At 30.7% G+C, this 12,772-nt stretch overlaps 1 protein-coding gene across 1 annotated transcript in view; it reads right to left on the bottom strand.

Moving 5' to 3' along the window:
* Positions 1–1,935: 1,935 nt before the first annotated feature.
* Positions 1,936–12,772, bottom strand: part of LOC111676507 (activin receptor type-2A) — a 28,865-nt gene continuing 18,028 nt past the window's right edge. Inside the window, exons 4-8 of the mRNA XM_023437468.2 lie at positions 6,689–6,834; positions 6,093–6,618; positions 3,682–3,884; positions 3,495–3,587; positions 1,936–3,152 (exon numbers count right to left, since the gene is read on the bottom strand). Of these exons, the coding sequence (XP_023293236.2) occupies positions 2,967–3,152; positions 3,495–3,587; positions 3,682–3,884; positions 6,093–6,618; positions 6,689–6,834 (1,154 nt within the window). The 3' untranslated portion in view covers positions 1,936–2,966. The remainder of the gene's footprint in view (positions 3,153–3,494; positions 3,588–3,681; positions 3,885–6,092; positions 6,619–6,688; positions 6,835–12,772) is intronic.

Genomic DNA, 12,772 nt, shown 5'->3' on the forward strand with positions numbered 1-12,772 from the left:
CTATTTTTTAATATTATATTGTTTTGTATATAAATTCAGAAACTCTTTTGTTTATTATTTTCCGTTTTTTTCTTTTATACATAACATATTAAACAAATTTAACTGAACACAGTTAAATAATTGTACTTTCATTGTGTTTAACTATAAGAGTGAAAAAAAGGGGAAAGTAGATGAGAAATTATATTAAAAGGGAAATATTGGCACTGAGAATAAATAAATTTTAAAATAAAATTAAATAAAACAAAAACATTTATATTAAAGGGATTATTTTTTTTATTTGTTTACTTATAAAATCTATTGAAATAAAACTAAATTATTACATTTAAATTAAATTTAAAACAATAAAAATTAGAATATTTAAAGAAGGCACAAAAAAAGAACTTATTAAATATAACGGTGTTTTGTTGTAAATTTTTTCTCTACAAAATATTCAGCTGAATTAGTTTATAGGTTAACTAAACATTTTTCTGAAGTTTATGTTTAAAGCTTCCCAAAATGCTCACAATTTGGTATTATGTACTTGGTAATGAACAATAGTTAAGAGCGTATGTCTAAGGGCGTATTTCTTAATACTCAGTTAAACTAGGCTTAACTTGCTGTTAGATTAACTTTAACCGATGATTGTGTTTTTCAGTTTTGGATTTAAGTTCAGTTAACTTTGTTAGTATTGCCAACTTTTCACTCAAAAACATAAACAATGAACAGCTGTTTTTTTGCAAATAATAATTTTGTAAAATTAAAAATTTTGAAAAAATGTTAAATAAACATTTAAAACAATAATAAATAGAACAAAACAATTCACAAAATTCCAATTTACTTAAAATATTATGTTTTTGTTCTTCCGAAATCTTTGTTTTATTGTTTTTGTTAATTGTGTTTTCTCACTTATAACTTAAGTTTAATTGGCCAATTACACTCAGTTAAACTAAGATAATAAGTAACGTTACTGTTTACTGAAAAACACAAAACATATTTTAAACTAGGTTTAAACAAAGAATGTAGATTATCTTTATCAGAAAAACTCGCCCTAAGTGTAAGAGATCATATCTAGTTAGACAATCACAAAAACTTTTACCAAATGACAATGATTCATTTGAAGGTAACATTAACTGAACTGTTCCCATACATAAAAGCATAATAAGGGACATATGTGCACAAGTATTAAAACCTATTTAGGAAAAAGTGATTGCGAAGTTTTGTTTAGCTCGCCTTATAGTCTAGAACTTGTTCCGATCAAATACTCTTCCTTTTAAGGTAGTATTGGCTGAAAAACTCCCACACATAAAATCACAATATGGAACATATGTCAATAGTTCTTTAAAAATGATTTAAGAAGTAGTAGTTGGAAAATTTTGTCTAGCTCACCTTACAGTCTACACCTTGTCCCGTCCAAATACTATTTGTTTCAATCGATGCAATCAATCACTCCCTGGGATATGAACTACTTCAGAAAATGATATCCGAAACTAGGCTCAAAATATTAACAGTTCCTTTGCAGGGGAATCAATAGATAGATAACAACATGGTTACAATCTTATACAAAAGAAAAAATTGCAAATAAAAATTTACAACAAAATTCGTAGCAACTACAACATAAGTAAACATAAAATACTTAATTATTCAAATGAAAACAACAAAATAATTAAATAATAATTCTATTTACTATTACTATTTTGTTAAAAGTCAAAGTGGTTTTGGAAAGAAAATATTTTTATGGTAGACGAGATACATGGCAATTGGTTGTTCAACATAGGAAACGGGATTTATGGTTTACGCTCTTTTTTTGCATTTAATATTTTTAAATATTTTTTTTTCAATAAAATATTTCTTTCATTTCATATTTGTAATGTGAATCAGTCATATGTTAATAAATCTTAATATATAATTGTATTTTATAACTTTTTCTTTAAACTTAGTTGCTTATTTGTTTTGTTGTTTTTTTATCGGTTAAAAATTTTAATTAATAAATACTTAACACAGTCTTGTCTTGACTTATGATATTTAGGTGGTAAATTATAGGAAATACAATGAAAATTTGAAAAGTAATTAAATCTTGGTAATTAAAACCATTCAAAATTTAAAAATAATTTAAAAGTAAAAAATATTTTTAATTGTTTTATTTCATTGCATAAATGAAATTTTTAATTTAATTTTTTTTACATTAATATTTCCAATTTCCCATAAGAGACAGAAAGTCTATGCAGACAAGACTGACTTAAAATATATTTTACATCTTTATTTGTTCTTAAGTTTATTTTGTTAATATTTTTTCTCATTCGTGACAAATAAAACTATTTATATGTATTTTGTATTTATAAAACAAATATAAAACATTATGAAAATCTTTTAATGCAAAAAATCATTATTTTTTTTACCTAAAAAGATCAACAAATGATTTAGAAACAAATTTTCTAAAACAATGATCCATTCATCCAAAGGTCGTAAAATTTTTTCAAGGAAATATTTATAATATATTTTCCTCTAGGCTTGTTTTTTATACACAACATCATTTACATATTAATAAATAACTCCTGAATACAATTAGACGACGTTAACAGTTTCTAACCAAAAACATTTTAACTTGACATTGTGTAAACCATGTAAGAGTATTTTTTTGTTTGTTTGTTTTTAACGACTTAAAGGATTAGGTTCCATTCAAAACAATTATTATTTTGTCAATTGTTTTAAAACCAACAAAAAACTCTACTGAAATTTAATTATAATTATTTTATTTTTGTATTTTGTGGCGCGCCTTTGTTAATAAGATAACTAAATATCACTCTTATTATTTGTGCCTTAACGCTTTCGTATGTGTAATTGTGTATTTTGGTTAAGACAATTTTTATTGCATTATTCATAACAAATTTTCAAAAGTTTATATAACAAATTTTGTTTAAATTTGTCTTATCTCTGATAAATTGTTATGAATAAGGCTCTTTATAAATAAGAGTGATTTAATACCTGTTCTATAAGCTTAAATTATTCGAATCTTTAGCATCGACCACAATATTATTTGTATTTGTTTTAATTAACATTGTGGTGGGATATTTTTGTAGCTGTAGAAAACGTTCCATAACACAAGAGGAGGAGAGACGTGCCTCGGCATCATGATCCCAACACTCTTCCATTGTGTCACATATAATGCTGATACCCTAAAATTATGAAATCGAGTTTAATTAAATGATGTCTGTATTTGGACTCTGAAATTTACGACAAATACATTCTAGTTCAGTTCTAGTTAAGTTCTAGTTCAGTTCTAGTTCAGTTCTAGTTCAGTTCTAGTTCAGTTCTAGTTCAGTTCTAGTTCAGTTCTAGTTCAGTTCTAGTTCAGTTCTAGTTCAGTTCTAGTTCAGTTCTAGTTCAGTTCTAGTTCAGTTCTAGTTCAGTTCTAGTTCAGTTCTAGTTCAGTTCTAGTTCAGTTCTAGTTCAGTTCTAGTTCAGTTCTAGTTCAGTTCTACTTTAGTTCAAGTTCATTTCTAATATCCTGAACTTACCGGATGTGAACGCCATGAATTTAAAATTTGTGGACGTAATTTTTTCATAACAACATTCTCCTGTACCTCATCCAAGGTGGGTCTTTGGCCCAGCTAAAAATTGCGAAAAACAAAGAAAAAGCAAATATAAATCCGTTTACTCTTACAGATAATTTAATGTAATTTCTTTAAATTGACAATATCAAACCTCTGCTTCAAATGGCAATAAGAATTCTCCAACAGGACCTGTTGCATCACAACGTGATACCATTTCCCACAGCACTAGACCACAAGCATAAACGTCAATACGTAGAAAAGCATCACGATTGAAATTGATGGCCCCCTCCAAGACCTCAGGAGCCATATAACGTCTGGTACCCACTTGGCCATGTGTATCACCACAAGGTTTGCCTTAATTTATTTTGATAAATATTTTTAAATTTTATTTGTTTTTTTTCGTTTTTTTTTTTAGTAGCACACTTATTTTAAGTTTTTTTTTTGTTACAAATGAAAATGAAGAGGTGCGTAATCATGCTTTTTTGTTAGTAAATATTAATTGCATTTTTTTAAGTTTAACAATCACCAATTAAAACACAAAACCAGAAATTAAAAGGAAAAACCGAAACGAAAATGATTTAAAAGTATAACTTATAAAATAAAATCATTACAACTTTTATATTTTTTAGTTTTATGTTAACTCCCGTACTCATTTTTACAATAAGTCGTTCCCGTACTAAAATTTCAATGTATTTTGTTGTTTTTCTGATTACTTCTGACTGTATCTGACTAAAAGCTGCAAAACTGACTAGTATTGGAACGGATATAATATATTAATGGTTTATTGAATAAATATTGTATGAAAAATTGCCTTCTAAACTTGTTTTTTTGTTTTGAAAACTAATTCAACTTTTACCGCTTCTTTAAAAATTCAGAACTGCAGCATATAATAATTTCCTTATTGTCCCATTCTATTTAAAATGATATAAATTTATGATCACTTTTATTAATCACTTAAAATGTATACATTTCTTAAATGTCGAACAAAACTGATTTAATATCATCAATTTTATTAAATAAAGCTTTCCAAATTATAACCGCCTTATGCAAAAACGATTATTAAGTTAACAACGGTTATTAAAACCTGTTTTTATATGGGAAAATGGTTTACTACACATTGTTAACTTTAATAATCGTTTTTGCATAAAATTCAAATATACACTACAGATTGTAAAAAAGCCATAAACTATTGAACGTTTCAAGTTTGTTAACTATAATATGTAATTGTTGTTGTTAGGTTGACAGGTTGAGAATATGTAAAAAACAAGTAAGAAGTTATAGTCGGGCAAGGCTGACCATATAATACCCTACACCTGTATACGAATAAAGTGTGATTGAGTTTTCATTATAAAGCATTTAAGTTGAATTGTACCTTGCCTCAGATATACTAAAGCAATTTATTGTTTAATAAAACTGTGGATATTTAAAGAAAATTTTGATGGGGGCTTTTTAGAGGGGCTAGGTTCAAATGAGGCCCTATAATTATAAAGTTAATTAGGGTCATCAAGACTTGGTTTTGCAGGTTTTTGTCGAGATACAAGTATATTAAACATAATTATAAACTTAAATTCTTATTTGGCGGGTTTAGTTCTATGTGGCTTAGGTGAAAAAATGGACCGATATTAACTATTTTCAATAAGCTTCGTGTACAGTACCATAAAAGGTCATGTGCCAAATTTCATTGAATTATCTCCAAAATTGCGACCTGTAGTTTGATTACAAGGTTTACAAGCTTTATTCGGGGGTTCAGTTGTATGGGGGCTAGGTGATATAATGGACCGATGTTAATCATTTTCAATAGGCTTCGTCTATGGTATAATAGAAGATCATGTGCCAAATTTCATTGAATTATCTCCAAAATTGCGACCTATAGTTTGATTACAATGTTTACAAGCCCTATTCGGGGGTACCTACAGTTGTATGAGGGCTAGGTGAAATAATGGACCGATCTTAACCATTTTCAGTAGGGTTCGTCCCTGGGACAATGGAAGATCATGTACCAAATTGTAGTTTAATTAAAAGGTTTACATGGACGACGGACGGACATAGCTAAATCGACTCAGAGAACGATTCTGAACCGATTAAAGTATACCTTTAAGGTGGGTATAGGACCAATATACCCTCCCCACTAAAATGGTGTAGGGTATAATTAACATGGTAATGTTATGTTGTCAGTAAAAAGTTTTGTAAGTAGAATAATAAATGGGGGACCACCTTAATTAATAATTAAGGTTTTCATAAAACTAATAATTTCCTTTGAGTACCCCTAGTTATTTCCCCACCCTTGAATTTTTTGACTATTTGCCTTTATATTTATCAAAATATTCTGCTCACATTAACAAAAATTTAACAACGTAATGGTAAAAGTAAATTAAAGATTTTAAATACACAACTTATACAAATAAATTTTATACAAATTAAACACAATGTTTAGAACCAAAAGAAAAATACAATAAGAAAGCTTTAGAAACAAAATAATAATGTAAAAACTGAACAATATGAGATAGTAATGTGCGTGATATAATATTGTGAAAAGTATAGACACAAAAACATTGAACTTACCCGGTTGAAATATCATAGCTAAACCAAAATCCGCAATACATGCCGTCAAATCATTTTTGAGTAAAACATTTTTCGACTTAAAATCACGATGTGCAATGGACGGCTTAAGACCTTCGGTTTTTGTTGCCAAGATCTCTTCGTGTAAATGAGCCAAACCACAAGCCATTGATTCGGCTATTTTACATAGTTCTTGATATGTTATGGTATGAGATTTTAAATAATCACACAATGAACCATTATGTTGATAAGCCGATATAAGCCAAAATTCTTGTTGTATTTTTTCCGTGTGTTTTTCATGACCTAAAAATTCCAAAATATTCGGATGACGCATACGTGGTAATTTGTAAATTTCCAATTCAGTATTCCATGATTCTTTCTCTTGCATGCGAAATATTTTTACTGCCACATCTTGATTGTGGAGTTTCGCCTGCCAAACATCACCGAAACGACCACTGGCTTTTAATTCTAACAATTGTATGGGTCTATTACTGAGTAATGGTGATGAATTGGTTATTTCAGCTTCATTCTGAAAGTGTTGTGTTTAGAAATTTTAATTTGTTTTATTGTTTGCATTAGATATTTAAGAAAGAACTTACTGTAGGTATTTCATTGAAATTGGCTTGTTTACGTCTACGATATAAAAATAGACCAATACCTGTTATAGTTATTAAAATGGCAAGTATGACTGAACAAATAACGATATATATAAAATCAGTATTTTCTGGGGTCTTCTCTTTCGGCACTGAAAGAAAAAAAGAGAAATAAGATTAATGAGAACTTCGAAATCATTTTTTTTTAACTTTATTCGAATATAGAATTTGCTTTTTTATATAGAATGAAGTTAAATTTCGTTTAAGGATTTCTTTAGAACTGAATTAATAAAAATCGAAAAAGGTCGAAAAGTCTCAAAGTCGATATGTTAAAAAAAAGTCAAAAAGTCGTAAAAAGTCGAAAAAAGTCGAAAAATGACGAAAAATGACGAAAAAAGGCGAAAAAAGACGAAAAAAGACGAAAAAAGTCGAAAAAAGTCGGAAAAAGTTGGAAAAAGTCAAAAAGTCGAAAATTGTAAAAACAAGTCAAAAATAGTCGAAAATTTTAAAAAAGTCGAAAAGTCTAAAATAGTCGGAAAAAACTCGAAAAAAGTTAAAAATTAGTCAGAAAAGTCGAAAAATTCGGAAAAAGTAAAAAATAGTCGGAAAAGGTCGAAAAGTCGAAAAGTCAAAAAAAGTCGAAAACTCGAAAATTGTAGAAACAAGTCAAAAATAGTCGAAAATTTTAAAAAAAGTGAAAAAAAGTCAAAAACTCTAAAATAGTCGGAAAAACTGGAAAAAAGTTAAAAATTAGTCGGAAAAAGTCGAAAGAAGTCGAAAATAGTCAAAAAGTCGAAAATTCGGAAAAAGTCGAAAAATATAAAATACTTATAGTCGAAAAGTCGACTTTTAATTAAATGAAAAAAAGTCAAAAAATCGACTTTTCATAAAATGCTAAAAGTCGAAAAGTCGACTCTTCGTTTCAACTATAGAAACCTAATTTGAACTTTAAATTCGGTTCTAATTTAGAGAATATAATAAGAACTTCCAATTCGGTTTTTACATAGAAAATTTATTTCGAACTTTGAATTCCGCTTTATTAGAGAAAACTAAATCTTATTTCGAAAATCGTAATCTTCTTTTGCATTACTATATTCAAAGTTTATTTTTCTAAAACTTGAAAGATATTTATATTAGATTACTTTGACCTGTGACCTAATTTAATATTGAAAATCATAGAAATTTGAATTCCATGTAAAATATTTATATATAATTTTCATTTATATTTTGTTAGCAAAATATGTAAACTATTAATTTTTGTAAGATCCCTTTAGCTTTACAGTAATGTCCTTAGAGAATTGGAACATATTTTCATTTTATTACCTTTGTGTTATACATAAAAACACTTGTAAATAATATCATACACATTTCATCATAAAATGACAGTTTATTGAACTATTAAAACTCATCCATCAGTAGTATATAAAACATATACTTCCCCCCCTATAAATGCTATTCGCAAAATAAATATGTAAAAAATGGAAAACAGCCCCTTTCATTTTCTTGAAAAATTTTACAACATTTGAAAATAATTACAAGGTAAACACAACGTTGTTGCTGTTGTTTTTTTTCTTATTTCTTTTCGTTCGTGCATATTTCTAAGGAATAAAAGATTACCCTCCAAAAAAATGAGAAAAAATAATAAGAAACGAAATGAAAAACAAAAATAATATCAAGAAGAAACTAAAACAACCTAAAAAAGAAATACGGCCTACAGGTGAATAACATTACAAGTGGCCAAATACAAAAACTTAAGCCCCCCAAAAAAACATACAAGTCATAAGAGAGCTGCTCAAAAATGGGGAAAGAATATGTATGAAATATTGTACTCGTAGCTCCTCTACTAACTGCGATACAAAAAGATTCTAAAAACACACACACACATCACTTCGTCATCATCAGCCTCATCTCGTATGCAAAATTTACAAAATTACATACACACATCCATGTACTTGTTTAGTGTGCAACGAAAAATTCTAAAAAAATCATAATTCTACTCTTTACAAAAAGAAAAATGAAAGTTCCCCCAATTTATTAACAGAATGCAAAAAAAATAAAAATTATAAAAAACAACATAGAAGAAGAAAAAAAATAACAAGTGAATCAACAAGAAAAACGTGACTAAAAACGGAAAATTTTTATGAGGCAAAAAGCTACCTACTACAACAACAAAAACAACTGTAGCAACAGTGAAATCTAAAGGATTTTGCTTTACTTTTTATGTTTTTTTAAGCATCACAAGGATAAGTAAATATATCTGTATGTGTTGGGGGGTATGAATATGTGTGTTGCTTTGTTTGTGTATATTTGTATGTGTGTGTGTGTGTGTGTGTGAATTTAAGTGAGTGAGTTCCTTTTTTTTAAGTGGCAAATACAAACAAACACGAATTCATAATACACAACCAATAAACATGATTTGCAACATATGGCAGCATAAGAAATGTTGCTGCAACTGCAATGATTCTTCTGCTGCTACTGCTCCAAAAGCATTATTTTTTTTTCATTTTACCGAGTTCATTAACTTTAACAACAACAACATCAGAAAAAAAAGAAAACAAACTGAAAAAGTATTTTTAAATCGGTTAAGAATGGTACTTAAGTAACTGTACAGTTAATCGGTACAATGTAATTCTGAACAAATATTAATTATTTGAAGAGCTTGTAACTAATATTTTCGTTTTACATTTTGACCAACGGTATTTATTGCAGAATGAACATTAAATCATAACTAAATTTTTATTGTAGGAATCGATATATGAAGTGTCAAGATCAGCAATATGCAACACTAATATATATATATTTATGGTATTTATTGTTTTCTAGGGTTTAGTTTTATTAATTCATTTATTTAATTATTAACATTGGCTCAAAAATAAAAGATAAAGTTTAAATAATAAAGGTAATTCTTATTAGATGATTTTTTATTGCGTAGGCAAACTCGCGATGTCGATCGTTTTGAAGCACGTACAAGACTAGACTAAACTGACTTCAACAAACAATGAATGAGTATTGCATCATACATTTCCCCTTTGAAGTTTACCGCATAAGCTGCAACTTCATTCCCACATCTCGGCCATCCTGCGTGTCATCAAAATCATCATCATCATCATAGCACTCATCAGGCCAAGGCTTCATGTATTCGGCACATGTAGTTGTTCGTTTAGGGCCTTCGCATTCAGCATACTTCAGCACATCATAGGTATCATTGGGCTTCACTTTGGCAATTTTATAGGGACCTAAATATTTGGCTTTTAGCTTTAGTCCTCCTCCAAGCTGCGTCCTCTTAATTGCTACAAGGTCGTCGACTTTGTATTTAAAGGCAGGTTTCCTCTTTCGATTAAACGTTTTACAATTTTCGGACTGGACCTTCAAAATCTGTTGTTTGGCTGCGTCTCGTAGCTCGTTACGTTGGTCATCAAAATTAGCTATCAATTCTGCTTCAATCAATTCTTTCAGTTGTATGTCATCTTTACTTCGCATCTTCGAACCGACTAATAGTTGAAATGGCGTTGTATTGATACTTCGGTGATACGTTGAATTTATCATCTGTTGAACTTGGTTGACGAATTGGTACCATTTGGCGGGATTCTCGATACTTAACTTTGCCAACACGGAAATTATGGTACTGTTGAGTCTCTCGATCTGTCCGTTGGCTCGTGGTAAACCGGTTGTGATCAGTATGTGGTTGATGTTCTCGTCTTCACAATACATTCTAAAGTCATCACTGGTGAACGCTGATCCACGGTCAGAAATTATTTGGAAAGGGTTTCCAAATATGGCACTTTGCATCTGCAATCGCGTAATTGCGTCTTTGGCTGATGTCGCCCTAGTTGGGTATAGCCAGCAAAACTTTGTAAATGAGTCTATCACTGCAAAAATGTGTTTATACATTTTGCTGGTCGATTCAAGTGGACCTAGGTAGTCTACATGGTAGGTGTGTAGGGGTACGTCTTCTTTCGGTATGGGGTGAAGTTCTCCTTCTTGTCTACCTCGCTTACGATTGGCCATAACACATGGAATACAATTCGCAATACACTTGTTGACCTTTTCATCCAATCTGGGTATATAATATTCACTGCCAATTAACTCTTTCGTTTTCTTAGTTGAAAAATGACCTTTTTCATGCGCCTTTCGGATTATCTCGTTCTGCATGCCTTTGGGCACAACTAACAATTCACAATCGTCAACGATCTTATACAAAATATTGGATTTCAGCAAGTAATCCTTATAAGTTGACTTTTCACTCAAGATGTCCTTAATGGTATTTAAATCTTCGTCCTGCGCTTGCAATCGTACAATTTTGCCTACCAAATCGTTTTGCGTTATCATCATTATTGGATTTCGGCTGAGTGCATCGACATGACGCATCTGTGTTCCGGGACGATGTTCAACAATATAGTCGTACTCCTGCAGGAACAATATCCATCTTGCAACTCTCGTGGAAAGGTCTTTCTTATCTAAAGTTTTGGTAAAGGCGTTACAGTCCGTAACCAATTTAAATTTAACTCCAATCAAATAAACGCGAAACTTCTTAAGGGCTTCTATCACTGCTAAAACTTCAAGTTCGTAGCTGGTATATTTTCGTTCAGGATCGGTTGTTCTCTTACTCATGTAATAGATCGGATGTAATAGGTCGTCATCTGGGGATTTTTGTAATAAAACTGCACCATATCCGTCGATTGAGGCATCTGTGTGCACTTCTGTTTCAAAATCAGGTTGTAAATTCTCAAAACTGGGCCATCGCTCATGGTGTTTTTCAAAGTTTCAAACGCAATTATCTGCTCGTCGTCGAATTTAAACTTGGCGTTCTTCTTTTTCAAATCAGTAAGGGGTTTAGCAATTATGGAAAAGTTTGGGATAAACTTCCTGAAGTATCCGGCCAATCCTAGGAAACTTTCTAATTGTTTCATATTTCGCGGTACAGGATATTTTACCATAGCTGTCGTCTTATCTGGTGATGGTGATATCTTCTGGTCTTCAATTACATGGCCTAAGAATTGAATTCTTCTTTTCAGGAAATGGCACTTCCTTGTATTCACATCAAGACCATAGTCTTTACATAGCTGTAGAACCTTCTGCAAATTCTTCAGTGCGTCGTTCTCGTTTTCAGCCGGTATAATTACGTCGTCGACATAAGGTAATGCTACACCTTCTCGGGTCAAGTCTCGGAAAATGGCGTTCACGTGCCGTTGGAATACTCCTGGTGAATTTGAAAGACCGAAAGGTACTTTCTTAAACTGGTACTGTCCATTATGGGTTACGAAAGAAGTAAACTTTCTACTATCTTCGTGTACGGAAACATGGAAAAATCCATTGCGTAAATCAATCGTACTGAAAATCTTCGCCTTCTGCAAACGATCCAACTGATCCTCGATTAATGGAAGCGGATATCTATCCTTCACAATCACCTTATTCATCCTTCTAAAATCGACACAAAGTCGTGCTGTAGAGTCTCGTTTTTTCGCCAGAACAATCGGGCTGCAGAATTCTGATTCGGACGGTTCAATAATATCCTCTTTCAGCCATTCTTCGATCTGATCTTCGACAATTGTTCGTTCTTTCAGGGGTAGACGTCGTGGATTACAATATATCGGTGTATCATCTTTTAGGACTATGCGCATCTCTACGTTGGTTGTCTTGGACTTAGCTGGTTTATAATTCTCGATCATATCAGTCACCATTACTCGGGCCTTTTCACTAGCTGTTACATCAATATCTAAATCAAGTTTTTCCGCGAGGTCTATTTTCATCATCATGTGAATATCGTTATCTTTGGTGAGTTTGGTAATATTGAAACCTTCGGGTGTGATCCGCACGTCGGCCAAAAGACAAAGTGGTTTGCCTAGCACTACATCAACATCCATGCAATTATCAGGAACAACATGAAATGCTAATTCGAAGTCGTCTTCATCAATTGTCACCAAAAAATCAATGTTACCGATAGGTTTAATCAAATTATTCTTTCTGTTGTGACCAAAACCGCTTAGGTGGAAATTAGATTCAGTTAAAACACATTCGGGAAATGAACTCTCCAATTCATTAAATATCGATCTGCTCATAATATTAAATTTACTGCCAGTATCGAAAAGA

Source organism: Lucilia cuprina, chromosome 4 (assembly GCF_022045245.1).
Source record: "Lucilia cuprina isolate Lc7/37 chromosome 4, ASM2204524v1, whole genome shotgun sequence".
NCBI classification, from domain to species: domain Eukaryota; kingdom Metazoa; phylum Arthropoda; class Insecta; order Diptera; family Calliphoridae; genus Lucilia; species Lucilia cuprina.